The sequence below is a fragment of the Gavialis gangeticus genome, unplaced genomic scaffold, assembly GCF_001723915.1.
Source record: "Gavialis gangeticus isolate Ggan-Ray unplaced genomic scaffold, GavGan_comp1, whole genome shotgun sequence".
Taxonomy (NCBI): Eukaryota; Metazoa; Chordata; order Crocodylia; family Gavialidae; genus Gavialis; species Gavialis gangeticus.
The window spans coordinates 125,079,979-125,096,677 of record NW_017729022.1 but is presented as its reverse complement, the minus strand read 5'-3'; the positions used below and the strand labels follow the sequence as shown (position 1 = coordinate 125,096,677).

General features: G+C 39.9%; 1 protein-coding gene across 2 annotated transcripts in view; it reads left to right on the top strand.

Moving 5' to 3' along the window:
- Positions 1–16,699, top strand: part of CFAP61 (cilia and flagella associated protein 61) — a 252,631-nt gene that overhangs the window by 88,735 nt on the left and 147,197 nt on the right. For both annotated transcript variants that reach the window (XM_019516128.1, XM_019516127.1), the window contains exon 17: positions 1,874–2,008. In XM_019516128.1, the coding sequence (XP_019371673.1) occupies positions 1,874–2,008 (135 nt within the window). The remainder of the gene's footprint in view (positions 1–1,873; positions 2,009–16,699) is intronic.

Below are 16,699 nucleotides of genomic sequence, written 5' to 3'. Positions count from 1 at the left end.
GCATCAGTCCACTTCCATTCTAGCTTGCAAGAGAGTTTAGATGGGAATTAGACACCTATGGTGCTTATACATGAGCAGTGAGGTTGCTCTGACGCGCTGTAATTACAGTGTGTTGAAGCAGACTTGATTAACCAAGTCTGCTGAAGTGTAGTAATTGCCGTGCTCCAGCAGTCTCCAGCGTCTCGTGTATCAGTGTCCCCACACTTCAAAATGGAAGCAAGGCACTTTAACTAAAGCTCTTTTGACAAGCTTTAGTTAAAGTGCTCCTGGCGCCATTTTGGAGTGCAGGGACACTGATGCATGAGATGTTCCAGGTGCTTTAATTAAAGTGCTCCCCTCCTTAAAGTCTCAGAGCTGCTCTAATTAAAGTGCTCCCCTCCTCCCCTCTCCACTCCCAGAACACGTGTATAAATGCCCCTAGTTTTCTAAGCATGTATATAAAGCCCAGCTACAAGCATCTAAGGAACTATGTGATACAAAATACAGGCACTGAATGAATTTCAGGATTTCATGGCTCAGTATTTTTCTGGATCACTTTTTCGAACATGAATGGATTTTAAACTTTAATTTGAGGCAAGGATTTCTTAGGCTGATACCTTTTATTGGACCAGCTATGTAGTTGGGATGATTAGACAAGCTTTTGAATGCAAGACATGAGGAAGATGACCTGAGAAAAACAGTCTTGAATTTGAAAGCTTGTCTAACTTTAACCCAACTACATAGTTGGTCCAATAAAAAATATCACCCTAAGAAATCCTTGCCTCTCACATCTGGATTGAGCCCTAAGTCACTTAGGGTAAAATTTTCAGAAACATCTAAGTCCCCTTGTATTTTTTAACATATGAGTCTTGACAAGATAGGCATATATATTTTTCAGAAGACATATTTTGCTTTTTAGCCTGTGTTCTTCTGCACAGATTACCACTGTGTGCAGTTTTAGTAAGTGCCTTGAGAAACTAGTGTCCTTGAGCAGCTGTTGGTTCTCAAGGTTCTCCAGTGGCAAAATTATAGTTCTAGAAAGAAAATGGATGGATGGAAGAGACCATTTTAATCTTGCTAATGTTTTTTGCTTGGTCTATTTGTCAGGTAAAGCAAGTTACCTTTAATTCATCTATGTTTTCTAGTACATGGCATTATAAATTATAGTATATTATCTTGTGCAATTTGGATTGTATTAACATTAATCGTGGTGAATTATTTTGGTATTTGTGGGTGTGGTATAGACTTTCAAAGGCACCTCGGTGAAATTTTACACTGCATTAATGCTGACTCTCTATTTCCTCCAAATCACCTATTTTGTCTTGTTGTGTTATGAGTTTTAATTAGTTCTGTCATGCTAGAATAAAGCTGTTTCTAATGACCTGTGCTATTCAAATTAACATGGGGGAGGGTTGTTCATTTCAGGTTTATGCCTGTTTATTAACATTTATCACTTGGATGATATTGACATTTTAGTCAGTATAGATTTTCTATATAAATTTTTAAACCATGCTTTGCCAAACAAGCAAAGGTTAACAGTAAGCAGATAACACAGCTTAATGAGGTCAAATCAAGCTGATTCATGATCACTGTGGAGAAAAATATCCTCCTGGGGAAAATACTTGTGCTGAAAAATCCCATAAACCAAACCACTTGTTTATCTGTCATTCCCACAGAGATAGTAATGTAATTACTCTCATAATTATCTTCATTAGTGTCAGGAATTATCTGCAATTCATTCCTCTGCTCTGAGTATGTTTGTTTATTTGCTGATTTTTCTCTCAGATTTAGCCAACAGAGTTAAGAATTTTGTATTTGCAGAGCCATACAACAGACATCTGTGATGCACTGTTCTGACATTCTCTCTGCTAAAATATAGATTGCTGTCTTTCAGTTTCAGAATCCCTATGCCCATTCCCTGACATCTGCCCTTCATTACATGGTTCCCGTGCGACCAAGACGACAGATTGTCTATCCTCTGGAAAAGCTTGGCATAAATGCTCCATCAAAGCAGGTCTCCAAGGATCAGGTGGGTAACAGAAGCAGCAGCAGGCAAGGGGCATAGTGCCAGCTAATGCAGGGTTTGGCAGATGGGATGACATTACTATCTTAGTGTTGATAGGCTGCTTCTTAATTACACTGAACATGATGTTCATACCCTTACAGTCTAAGCTGTGCTTTTGCACTACTGTATCTTTTTCTAAATATATATTTCAATCTGAGCTTAACAATCACCCACCATTAAATGCTGTGGTATTTACCTATTAGCAAATGTTCACAGACTTGCAAGATTTCCTATGGAATTGCTAACATTTAAATGCATAGTACATTTAAAAATATTGGTATTCAAATTAAAACATAGACAGCTCTTTGCCATGATGATTTTTTCCTTCATCTTAGTCTAATGCTCTCAAGATCAAGAAGTACAATGATGTGCTTCTGATAGCTCCAGTAGAAATGCTGTTTGATATGTTTAAATCAATTTATTTTTCAGTTCCAGGTCCAGGTTTGCATAATGGTGTAATCACTGCAAAATGAAAGTTGTTGTTTAACAGTAAAAAAAAAAAAAAGAAGTAGAACTTCTTATCTATAAAGATCTTGTGTATTTATATGATTCCCATGTAATGACTCTTTGCTATCCTAAGCTGGGAGTTTGGTTTAAGTACATCTGTTCCACTTCTGTATGTTACAGAATATATTTTTAAATGGCTGTGTTCTGCCATAAAGATGGTTCATCTGTGAAGTAACAGGTGAAGCCAAAACATGCAGAAAAATCACATCAGTGGTGGTCTTCTCTAGTGATGGTTGTACTTTAGTGAAGGAAACACAATGTTAGAACTTTATGTACTGCTTAATTCTAATTGGTTGAGACAGAATCACATACATTATTTTCTTTAGCATTATCCTGTTCATATGTGGTCAGTGGTTCTTGGCATCCAAAATTCTTAATTAGGCAGCAACTGGCAAACCAGAATCCCAGAACCCATCTCAGCCAATTGGATTGTGTTTTGTTCTGTGCAACAGTCGTCTCTTCTACATGTACAGCATTCTCTTATCTGCCTGTCTGCTGCATAATTGGCTGCCTAAAACTGCTTTCTATTTACCTTCATAATACATTGAAGTTGTCTCATTGGCAAAGGCCATCCAGCAAAAATGTTCAATGGATTATCTTCCATCTACACTAGAGGTCTGGAGTTACTCATTCCCTAATAGCTCAAAGGTTATTCTAGTCCACTACTACTGCTCATAGCTTCCTGATGTAGTAGCAGCTTGAAAATAATGAGTAAATTGGCTATTTTACTGAGCAACCAACATGGACTGTGGCTAGCATGAGCTAGGCCATCTTAATTTACAACACAACAAGCTAACACGAAGGCCTGAACATAGCACTGAAAATGAGAAGCAGGTTCTGCTTTCTGATTGTGGCGTTTTCGGTTACTCCAGCTTGGTTAAATCACATTTCCTCTCCGCACTGAGATCTTGCAGGAAGGACCCCTGAATAATCATGTTCCCTCCTGCAAAATTCTACAGCCAAGTCTACAATCCATAGTGAGGAAGAATTGTACCAGAGGCTGCTGCTAGAAATAATAAAGTCAACTGACATCTGAGGAATGTGGTGATTATTGTATATCATACTTGCACTCGGAGATCCCAGTCAGGCACACTATACATAGAAACATGGTTTCTCCTCTAAAAAACATACGATCTAAATAGAGCAGACAAAGGCTGGGGGAGGGAGGTAGGGGTAGAAGATGGGGAGACCAACTTTCAAAGTGGTCAGGTTGAAAATTGCATTGAGTCCAGCTTTTTAAAAAAAATCTACAACCTGGTGGATGTATGGGGGTTAATAGAGGAGAGGAGCTAATAGAAGGTCCAGAGTAAGAAGAAGGAAAGAATGGGAAAGGATGTATTGATGAGTGAGCTGAGTAGAAGAGACATCAGGAGAGAAGAGAGGAAGGGTGGCAGAGTAGGCTGTCAAATGCTGGCAATGGTAAGGAGGAGTTTGTAGCAAACTAATCAACAAAGATAAAAAAACCCAATCCAGCATCCAAAAAAAAGAAAGCAGAGCCTGAGGATGATACCACTTGTGTCCAAGCAGTTCTAAACAGGACTGTTTTTTCCTAGCCACAAAGATAGGGGAAGAGATTTGCTGGATTCTCATACTCTATTATTGGTATGGGTCCAAAATAGGTTTGGAAGGAAAGTCCTAGTTCTGTTTGATACTCTGCCCTCTATTCTGGCTTTCCCAGCTTCCGAGGGGTGGGAGTTGTTGTAGTGTCATTGTGAGAAGTATTTCTTCCTGGTCACTCTGGAAATCATCATGTGCTTCCAATTTGAAGGACCAAGTCTCCTTTCAACTTGTATTTAATTATCATAACTGCAAAAGCCAGTCTTTTAAAACACAAAGACCATACTTGTTAAGCAATTATAATTCAGCAAATGTGAAACTTTCATAGGATTGTCAGTTGTGATCAACTACTGCAGAGACACTTGTTGAAATTCTTGCTTTAGTGCCCATATGGTGATCTTTAGTGCTCGCCTGCCACCACCTGCCTCCTGTTTTCTCCTATTACAGATTGAGACCTGCTTTTTTTTTCTCTGTCCGCTTTCAATTCACTCCAATTTCTTGCTCTCCTGCTCATATTTGCAACATGCATTCTTTTTCAGTAACAGCTTCAGGCTTAACAGCTGAGCTGTCTAAGCATATCTTCTGGTCTGTGCACACATACCTTCACAGGCCAAAAGACCAGCTTAGTATCTTGTTAATTTTGCACAGTGACTTGCTCAGGTTCTTTAATATGTGCCAGCCCCTGTAGTACCTATTCTGTGCTTTAATATGAAAAAAGGAATATTCACCCCTAAATATAGACTCAATAGGGATATTGCTGACTAGGCCTGTAAAGTTCCCCTTTCATTGCTCCAAAGCCAGAAGCCACGCTAGTTCAGGCCACAGAAAGTCAGAAAAACTTTGTCCTGGTTAGTTCACTTGCAATGGCTTGCCATCATAGATGGAACCCAGCCTTCTTGAGAAGAAGCAGTTTTCCTCCAAGGCTAGAACAGTTCTGTCATAGATGGATGAGCTTTAGAAGTTATCTGACCAAGTTCTGTGATGGAGTCTGTCTTCCTTGCCCCTACACTCTCCTTCAATCACTCCACTGTCCTTCAGTGGCTTGGAAGAAACAGACCCTTCTGCAAAAGTTCTACAACCTGCTCAGCATCAAGGCAGTTTGATCTGTGCCACCCTTGAAGAGAGAGAGGTTTTTACTGTGTCTAAGAAATTATGGTTTTGCTTAATATCAATCTGCCCATAAAGAGAAAGATTCTGTGTGGACATTGTCATATAATAACTTGTCTTTAGGAAACTGTATAACCTCATATGTATGTGCATTCTGCTCTCTACAAGTTTTCTCTCTTCTTTCTCCTCTTCTGCCTGCCAAGAAGAAAGATGGCTCAGCATCTTTGGCCATAAAGCCTGTTTTTCAGCATAGGACTATCAAGTCACCAGGGTGTAATGACTGGGGATAACTGTCTTTTGGAAAGCATTGAACCCTATGATTTATTACCTCTCAGAAGAAGAAAAGGAACCCTAAGGCAACACACAAGGCTTCAAATGCTAATATAGTCTGTGGTAAATGGTACATTGTTACGAAGATACTTCTGGTTTACTCCCTGGCATCTTACTTCAGAAGGAGAGGAGGACAAGGAAGGTGTTCCTTTTTAGGCTGTAACTTTTTCATTGTACTGCTTCTTGGAGCTGCAGATGAACAGGGAGTGGTGATCCCTTAATTGTGCACAAAATTCTAGTGTGAGTGACTCAAAAGCACATTGGACTTGATAAAGAACCCATTAGACTGAACATTCCTTCCAGAGGAAACATTCATGAGCTTTCAGCAATCCCCAGACAATTTAAGGACTTGTCTGGAGCAGTCTACTGAGTTTTTCTTAAGGGTCCGGGGCCTCATGGCATTTTCTGGAAGGATGACCTCTTGTGCTACATGGTTTAATAAACATCTTCAACAAAGGGTAATATGATATCCCAAATGCAGTCTGTTTACAGAGGAGAACTGCTTGATCATTTGACATGTCCAGGGAGAGCATTCTCCATAGGGTGTCCTTCACTGGCCTATTCCCATGGTGGTAATCACCAAAATGTATCTACTCTGGAGATGCATTGACAGTATCAAGAAATTCGCAAACTGTCAAATGTATAGGCCTACAGACTCCATATCAGAATGCTGGAGCCCAGAGTAGTATGTTGGGCCTTTTAAGGTGTCCCTGCCCTCTTTCTGTTATCAATTAATGCAGGTCAGGTAGACAACAGTATGGTTAAAAATACAGGAAGGAAAATACTCTCTCTACTTTTCACAGAGGCAAGGAAGTTTTAGCCATAGTGCATTAAAGTATCAGACATATCCTGTAGCTCTGCTTCTAACAGGAGATAGGGATATGCAAGCAGAACCAGAGCATGAGGAATCAAAGGCAGTATGAGCGGTCCCTAAAAGCACTTGGGATTTCCCAACTGTTCAATAAAAGTAGGGGTGTCCAAAAGTGGATCTGCTTGTCTGTGAAACCAGCAAGTTCCCACTGTACTGCATGAGAGCAAGTAGGGATAAGTCTTTAATATATTTTTGTTCTGGATTGGAGTTCTGACTTACTATATGCCTTCTTTTCCTTTCCTCTCGTTCCATGGTTATTAAGGAAAATCAAAAGGGACAGGACAGATATCATTCTGGTGACCACAGCATGTCCAATTCAGCACTGATCTGTGAATCCCTTTTCATAGAACCTCTTCTTCTACTACTAATCTCCATACCTTCTTTCTCAGAGTGATAAACAGTAGGGCTTTGTGAAGCTTTGGTCCCTGATTTGATTTGGCGGAGATTGGGCCCGATTCGCTGGCCAAATCTCCAGATCCAATCAGAGGACCCTTTAATCTCTCTGAATCAAATTGGAACCCTCTGAATCAACTTGGAGAGAGATTCAGAAAGATTTGGTGATTCGGACACAGACACAGCTTTAAATGTTTTTTCTATATACCTCTAGGTAGCAGGGCAGCTCATGAATACTGCGATGCTGGGGCATATGGAGCGTCCCACAGGGGCTTGGGGGGTCCAGCATGCTCAGCAGCAGATCCGAAAATGGACCAGAAGCATTTCTGATCCACTTCCGGGTCTGCTGGGGAGCGGGCTGGGGGGCCCCCCTGCACCTCTCCTGGCTCAGCGAATGGTGCCTCCTGGGTCTGGCGGGGGACACCCAGGGTCCCCCCACAGCCGATTGCCAAAGTATTTCTGGACCACTTACGGGTTTGCCGCCGAGCATGTGGAGGGCACCCCCAATGCTCCTGTTGGATGCTCCATGTGCCCCAGCATGGCAGCATTCATGAGCTGCACTGCTACCTTGAGGTATGTAGAAAAAACATTTAAAGCTGTGTCTATGTCTGAATCAATGATTCTCCAAATCAGTGTCGAACCTTCAGCTTCAGATTCAGATTCAGCTGAATCGAATTGGGGACAGCGATCTGAATCAATGAATCAAATCACTGTCCCTGATTTGGGCTGAATCCAAATTTGAATTGAATAGGGCCTGCTTTACATACCGTGAATAAACAGGTACACCACCTTAGTCCAGAGCATCTTCTATTGGCAGCACTGAGGATGAACTACTAAGCCATCATGGACTGCTCCTGCTATGCAAGAATGCAAACAGTAATCCTCTGTTTTAAAAAGATCTTTAGTGTGCAATGTTACAGTCCAAAGTGGAAAAAAATCTCTATTTCAACTGTGAAATAAGTATTGATTCCATCATGTCCTGGATACCATCTGTCATGGACACTTTCCTTACTGGAAATTACAAAGATGCTTTCTCTTTCTTGAAAATGTACCTAGCAACCATCATTGTGCTATGGATTTTCTTTTAGCCTATGGTCGCCAGTTTCCAAATGACCGTACTCATGCTCACACTTTGGCCTGGGAATTCCTCCCTCCCCCTTCATGAAGCTTGAATTTATTTTTTTTACTAATGATAATGCTTGGAAAGGATATTCCTGCAATTTCTGTCATTAAAAAAAGTCTTTCTTACTTGTTTAACATTGACAAGGATTGGTTTCTAAGCTGCAAGTTCTTACATAATTGGCCTCGGTGACAATGTTGTACTTAAGTCACGTAAGTTTCCCCTCCCCACCTGAACCAACCTTGTCTGACTTTCATCTTAGCCAGCACATTAGCCAGTTTTCTTTTCCAGACTCCACTCTCTGCAAAGGGTTACACATCTCTCAATGAAAAGTCATGTGCTTTGATTTGGAAAAGTCAAAACTTAAGTGAAACGTAGGCAGGCTTTCCATAGCTTATGTGAAAAAATGTCCAGAGCAACCTTTCTCTATATAGGAAATGTATTAGTGGATTAAGGTCTATATAGATCTATATTACAAGGTGTCCACAGTTCCTGTACCTACAGATCTGAGCTTTCATTCAGCTAGAGGTGCTGTGACTAGTCTGTGGCACAGTCAGTATGTGGAGATCAGAAGAAGAACTATGGATTTCAAGGATATGCTTTGTACTGTTCTCTTTTGACTTGATGCCAGAGCCTCCATTCAAGAGATAAGTCTTTGCCCATTATCTCCCTCCTGAAGGACTGAATACTGATCTGCCACAAGTACAAATACTCTGAGGACCCTGAAGCAAGAAGAGAACTTACGTACCAGCAACTGTTGCTCCTCAAGAGTTACCTCTGTGTATTTGTGTTCACTGCCCTCTTCCCCTTGTACTGCACAGTTTCATATGTCACAGGATACTGTTTCAGGAGAGGTTGGAGAGGTTATGGGCACAGTCTTCCTTATACAGACTCCAGCCTCTGGTATAAGACACTTCAGAAGAGTGCATGTGTAATCCCTGAAAGAAACTTGTTGACAAATATTGCAAAATCATGAATTTGGTAGGTCCCTAACTATAAAGTTCTATGACATAGTTATGCTTTAACAGATCAAATCCTTTCCAGAACTGCTCCAAATTAAAAGAAAATGTCTATTCTGTATATTCTACAACTTGGCCAGTTGAACAGCCAACTGGCATAAGAGCAGAAAACTCAGAATTTTAACTTGCACAATATCAGAAGACCTGATATATTATTATGCGTGTGTTTTTTTTGCATGCCTGTCAGTCATTTTAGTCATATTATGTAAAAAAAAAAAAACAACCTCCCCCCCGAAAATAATTGTTTATGACAAGTTTGTTGTTCTAAAGTGCTGCCAGCTTGTAAGGTGCATATAATTAACTGTGAAGTAGAAAACTCTATAGATAATTAAATAATTTTATAATGATATCTTCATAAATAAACAGTTTATAAACTTGTTTACTTTCACACCATCTGGGAGCATTCTGTTATCCATCTGCTCCATGTAATTATCAATATAAGGAAAGAATAGGTGATATAATTAACAAGAATAACTGATCCACAATGAAGAATATAAATCTCACACATCTGTTGAATTATTTTCTGTTTCTGCCTTATTATTATTATTATTCATTTTTTGTTGTTCCTGGTGGCATTTGAGCTGTCAGGTTTTACCGTACACCTCAGGATTGTTGTTTCTGCTACAGCTCACAAAAGGAAGGCAGAGCAATTAATAAAGTGTTGTGGAAGCCCACACAGCTTTGTGTTTATTGTGAAAGGGCTTCTTGGTGCTGCTCAGTTAGTTCTGTACTGTTCAAGGTACACCACCTATGAAAAGGACACAACATTTTTAAATCAGGATAGAATGGAAGGAATTGATAAAACATCAGTAGGGGTGGCAAAGTAAATCCTCAATTGGTAAAAATCAGTTTAGCTTCATTAACATCCTTGGAGCTATCCCATTTTATAGCAGCCAAGGACTTGACTTAACTTTGGAAAACATTACTAGATTTAGACACAGGAATTCTTTGGGAAAAAAATCCTTCAGAGTACCGATTTTTGTTCCTATTTCAGTGGCCATAAACTAATATTAAGCTCAGTAACATTAAAATTGTTTTGGTATTCCTTTTTAAATTCAGTAATCAAATATTCTCACAGTCATATCCAAGGAGTCCTCTGCTGGACTCTGTTCACTGTGAGAGAAGACATTTTTAACCAGAGGAGGAAACAGTTAGCTTATCTCATTGAAAGAACAAAGGACCTCATCAAAGGACCTCAAGAAAAATGTTTTGATTTATATATAAGGTTTTATCTTTATCATAGCTATCATAAGACTAAGACTGAAATTTTACTAATGATATGTCTGTTAGAAGTATCCGCTTTCATATTTATCCTAAACAGTAATTTCATAGTAGTTGGGTGGGTGACAATGTTCCCTGCCCTTAAATACATGCTACTTTACAGAGGTTGGGATTTTGATCCCCAGTTGGGGCAGGCTGCTCTCTTCATAAAGTTAGTAAACCCTGTTTAACTTTTCTGTCAGCGTGTCTACACGAGATATTTGCTGCAGAGTAGACTAGCTCTGTGTCTACACGTGGCCCTACTAGGCCACAGTAAACTAATTAACTATCCTACGACAGCATTATTAACTTGACAGCAATGCACATGTAGACATTGATGGGGCTGGCTGGGGCACGAAGATGCTTCAGTGTGGGGGCTGCCTGCCAGCTAGCCTCGCACTGTAGCACCCTCATGACCCAGCCAGCTCCTCCACATCGTGTTAAGCCCCAGGCTGCTCTGTCCCAGCTCAACATGCTGCAGTCCCAGGCACATGCGTAAACACTGTGCCCCGAAGCAATAAACTTGCTGTGTGAACTGTGTTGGAGTTTATTACTACATGCTAATTGCATATGTAGATGCACCCACTGTGTAGTAGAGTTAGACAAGCTTTCAAATGCAAGACATTCTTCATTAGGTCTGAACCAAAGGAATTTGTGGATTTTCCATTTCTCGATATCTTCAAATCAAGACTGGTTGCTTTATGGGAAGATATGCTTTAGCCAGTACCAGTTACACTTGAGTAAAAAAAAATAATTAGTGGTCTAGAAAATGTGACATGAAAGAAAAGGTTGGAAGACCTGGAATCACTTGGCCTAGAGAAGAGAAGACTGAAGAGGGATTTGATAACTGGTAACAGCTTTCAAACGTAAAAAAGATTGTTACAAAGAGAATGGCAGTCAATTGTTCTCTGCCTGGGAGGTAGAGCAAGAAATAATAAATTGCAGCAAGAGCGATTTAGACCAAACACTAAGAATTTTGAGGGTGATTAAGCACTGAAACAGATTATCCACTGGGGTTGTGGAATCTCCATTATTGGAAGTTTCAAATGTAAACTAGACAAACATTTATTTAGGAAATTTAAAAGGAATAATCCTGTCTTGACCAGGAAATTAGACTAGAAGACCTCTTGAAGTTCTCTTTCCAGCACTATTTTTCTGTGATTCTGTGAAATGTAAGCACATTGCATTACTATCATAGTAGTTGCTTTCTATAGTAGTATCGAAAGGCACATGTATTCAGTTACATGTATTTGATTCCAGGCTGATGCTTATGGTAATATGTGGAGTAAAAAAATATTTTCTAAGAGAAAATTCAAAGAGATATCAAAATTGTGAAATGAGAAAAAAAATACTGTTCCAGACCAATAATTTTCCATGTTTAAAAATATTTATCAATAAATAAATCTTGTACGTTTTGCTTTTCCCCTTATAATTCCATTCATTCAAAATTGTTTTACCAAATGCCAGGGACTCAGGAAGGACACTGGATGCCCAAAAGCTTGTCCAATAGCGCTCTCAGTTATACAGTTGATCTAGTAAATGATACCACAAAAAAGCCTTGCTATTTTTTTTTTTTTTTCAAAATACACACACTGTATGGGAGTGCCCACCATGAAAGTGTAGTTACTACTAGTTGGGATAGTGCCAGCTGTTTAATAGTGTGCAACATTACTACCTGGGTGTAGTAGACGAAAAAATGAAACTGTGTATTTCCCATGATGGATAAACACCAACAGTCATGTTCAGCTAAAAACATCTCGAATATTTTCAAACTGATAAGTGAATATTTCTATTCTATTTCTATGCAACCCCTCCCCACCATCCCTGATAATTAACACAGATATTTGGATGAGAAAACTCTGCAAATTAATTAATAAATTACCCCTGCAGAGCAAACCCTTTGTACTCTTAACCTTACCTATTGATTTAAGTTTCTTTAATGGTCAAACCAGCTAACTGAAATTTGTCCCAAGCTGCCTGCTTTTATATTAGCATCCAAGGCAACCTGGGACATACTCACCTGCCCACCAGTTCCTCAATTACAAATTTCCCTGTGGGAGAATATCAGGCATGGATCGTGAATGTTTGGAGCAATGCATGGGCAGCACAGCATGAACATGAGACCTCATGTTTGTATTCTAGGGAAGAAAAGTAGAAAGGGCTCTCTGGGGTGATTAAATCAGGAATGTTTATTGCCTGTGGTAGATATCTTTCATGCCAACCCCTAATCATCATTGACCCATAGGCACTAACCCCATAATAGTAACAGCAAGCCCTATCAGATGACAATTGACTGGTCTATTTTAAATCCATCAGTCAGCTGCCCTCCTTCTACAATTCTTCTCACTTCCACCCTCGTTTGGTAATAGTAGGAAAAGGCACGGACTTAGTAACACCAGTTAGAGGAAAAGAAGGCTCTAGGATTTATGGTGTGCTTCTGCATGTTTCACGCTCCGACGCAATCTCACTTAGGTCAAAGAATAGTTTGGAAGATACAGCAGAGGTAGAGATGAGTCATTGTAGAATGGGCTCATTATGGTTTGAAATGTTAAATGATGTTTAGTAACATGCTTCTACTAACATAATACATACTGCAGAAGGTAAATTTTGTTAATTCATGCCTTGGTCCAATCTGAGTGGATTTTCATGGGGAGAGCAAGACACCTTCCCAGCCTCTAGCCCTGGCATGCATCAAGGTTCTTCTGTAAGCCATTTGAGTGGTGGATCACTTTAAAAATGCTTTTAACATTAACTTTAATATAATGACTGTCCTACATAACTATATTGTATGTGTGTAGTGTAGTCATTTTAGAGAGTGACATCCTTTGGAGTTTGGTACTATTCCATAGTTAAAATATTGTAGTATGTTGTTTTTACTACTGAAAAATACTTGTGGCCTTAGTGGTATTAAAGAGATAATTCCCTATTTGATATATCCCCGTTAAAATATATTTAAAATGAAATAAAAGTGAAAAAGGCCCCAATCCCATCTCTTATAGTTTGTTAGATCATGTTGAAATTATACAAAGCTCAGATTTCATGGTTTTCATTAAACTAAGGAAGAAGTATGAATTTTTAAAGAAGTAACTGTTGCTTAAGATGCTGTTGTGCATGAGTAATAAATTGTTAATGTTTTTGTAATACATGCATGGATTAAAATCCATTATTTATTGTACCTTCCCTTGCCTAGTAAAAGTGATGATTTTATAGCACCAGCAGTCATGCAAACACATTTATTCTGGGCTGATGGCTGATAATAAATTTCCTTACTGTAAATGTCAGTGGGTTTTGTGTGTTGCTGCCATTACATCTTGTTTGGAAGGCTGAATATTACACAATTATGGGAGGCACCAGATGGCATCATTAACAGGAATGCTCTGAATGTTTACCACTTATGTGCATGTGTGAAATTAAAAGTAAGATGACCTATCTTTACTTTGAAAGCATGATGTCAGTAGTATACAGGTGTTAATGACATTTGCAGTAAGCTCGAATATTCATTCCTGCCTACAAAACAGGGTGTTTTTTTAGCTTTTTGAAAACAGCTTGTATATTAGAACCATGAATTAGTGTAAGAGCAGTTTTTGAAGAGGGAATAGTTGTTTTTTCCAAAACAACTTGCTGTTCAATGTTACAAAATGAAGAACTACATCTTCTGTCACTAATATGTAATTCTGATACAATATGCTATAGATAATCTCCCGTTGTTTCCCATTACAGTTGTTATCTTTGTTGTACTAAAATTTTATCCTAAAAATAATAATGTTGCTAGTTCTATTTATATTAAGATTGTTTTGGTTACAGGTTTCTGCCTGTCCCCCTTTTGCAGTGAATTTTGTACACAGCTAAGGTGTCACTTATGTTCCCAAGTATTTATCAACAGAAAAGGTAATTAGCTTTTATTCTGCCCTTCTACTGCATGGCAGTCATTTTAGATAGCAAAGAGTGACAGCATAGCTGCAATGTGTCTGTAGATCTTCTAATAGTTTGTGGAGATAGCCATACCCAGCAGCCATGACTTATTCCAGTCCAATGGGTGCCCCTAGGGGGAGATTCAGGAGGTACCAGCCACTCATGCCCAAAGCCCTAAAAAGAATCTGAGTTTCTTTTAGGAAGAGACACATTTATTCTCTAAAAGCTGTGGAGGCAAAAAACGATGGTGTGTTTATAGGTGTTTCTGAATTCTGCTTTGTTTAGTTGAAGGATTTAAGTTGCATGAAAGTGATATAATAGAGAATGATCCTCTGTGCACCTTGTTTTGGTTGCACAAAAGCTCTGCAAAATAAACATAAAATGCAAGAGAGAAAGCTGGGGAGGTTTGTTTTGTTTTAAATTTAATCCTGATTATTCATTAGGTTTCTCTCCAGCTGCGTGGTCCCTGGCCTACCCATTCTCATTTACAGCTTGATCCCAAGGCCATCCCAAGTAAATGGGATTGATTTATTTCAGTGGGGTTTGGAAATAGGCATTTAGATCTTCCCATCTCTCCTTAAATTGCAAATAAAGCATAAGCTGTGATTTAAAAAGATGTAATTTCAGTCCACTATTTAACTACTGGTTGTAAAAAATTAATAATGCATTGATAATTATATCACTATAGTCAGGATTCTAACAGTTTAGAACTCTTACTATCCTACCACTTTTGCTGTCTTTTCCAATGTGTTGGAAACATGAACAATCCTCACTTAGACCTTGCTATAGAACCCCCAGTCCATGCAGAGCACCATTGACATCCTGGGGGGTTCTGCATGGAGCAGCAGAGTGCAGAATAAGAGCTCAGATATTTTTTCCTAGCATATAGTACCTCCATTAACCTTCCCACCTTGTTGACTTCAGCTAGAGCTACATCTCCCCAGCTTTTTTAAAAATGAGATGCAAGGTATATTATGCTTGGTATCCAGACTTTGAGGGACACTAGAATTAGCGACTATTTATGAAGATTCAGCCACACATGACTTTCCCAAGTCCACATAGCAAATCTGTAGTATAGATCACAGAATCACAGAAAATTAGGGCTGGAAGGGACCTCAGGAGGTCATCTAGTTCAACCCCCTGTTCAAAGCAGGACCAGTCCACTATATCATTCCAGCCAGGACTTTGTCAAGCCAGGCCTTAAAATCTCCAAGGATGGAGATTCCACCACCTTTCTAGGTAAGCCATTCCAGTGCTTCATCACCCTCCTAGTGACAGAGCTTTTCCTAATATGCAACCTAAACTTCCAGTACTGCAACTTGAGACCATTGTTCCTTGTTCTGTCATCTGTCACCACTGAGAACAGTCTGGCTCAACATCTTTGAAACCACCCTTCAGGTAGTTGAAGGGTGCTATCAAATCCCCCTTCAGTCTTCTCTTCTGCAGACTAAATAAACCTGTTCCCTCAGCCTCTCCTCCTAAGTCATGTGCCCCAATGCCCTAACCATTTTGATTGCCCTCCTCTGGACTCTCTCCAACTTGTCCACATCCTTTCTATAGTGGGGGTCCCAAAACTGAACACAGTACTCCAGATGTGGCCTCACCAGTGCAGGATAAAGGGGATTAATCACTTCCTTTGCCCTGCTGGCAACACTCCTACTGATGCAACCCAGTATGCAGTTAGTCTTCTTGGCAACAAAAGTGCACTGTTGACTCATATCCAGCTTATTGTCCACTATAACCCCCAAATCCTTTTCTGCAGAGCTGCTATTTAGCCAGTTGGTCCCAAGCTTGTAGTGGTGCATGGGATTGTTCCATCCTAAGTGCAGGACTTTGCACTTGTCTTTGTTGAACACCATGAGATCTATTTAGGCCCAATCCTCTAATTTGTCTAGCCACTCTGAATCCTAGCCTACCCTCCAGCATATCTACTGCTCCGCCCAGCTTGGTGTCATCTCCAGACTTGCTGAGGGTGTACTCCATTCCATTTTCCAGGTCATTAATGAAGATACTGAAAAAAACTGGCCCCAGGATTGACCCCTGGGGCACTCCATATCAAGCCATTGATCACTATCCATTGAGCCCAATGAGCCAGCCAGCTTTCTATCCACCCACAGAGCCAGTTATCACATCATAGAAGGCAATTGGGTTGGTCAGGCATGACTTGCCCTTGGTTAATCCATGCTGACTGCTCCTAATCACTTTCTTCTCTAAATGCATAGAAATGGATTCCTTGAGGACCTGCTCCACAATTCTTCTGGGGACTGAGGTGAGTCTGACTGGTCTGTAGTTTCCTGGATTCTCCTTCCCTTAAAGATGGGTGCTATATTTGCAATCACATCAGCCAACTCCCTCAGCACCCTCAAAAGTATTGCATCTGGCCCTATGCACTTGTATACATCCAGCATTTCTAAATAGTCCCTAACCTGTTCTTTCACCACTGCTCACCTTCTCCCAAAATTGTGCTGCCCATTGCAGTAGTCTGGGAGATGATCTTGCTTATGAAGATTGAGGTAAATAATGCATTGGGTCCTTCAGTCTTTTCCTCATCATCTGTCTCTAGGTGCACCTCCCCTGGG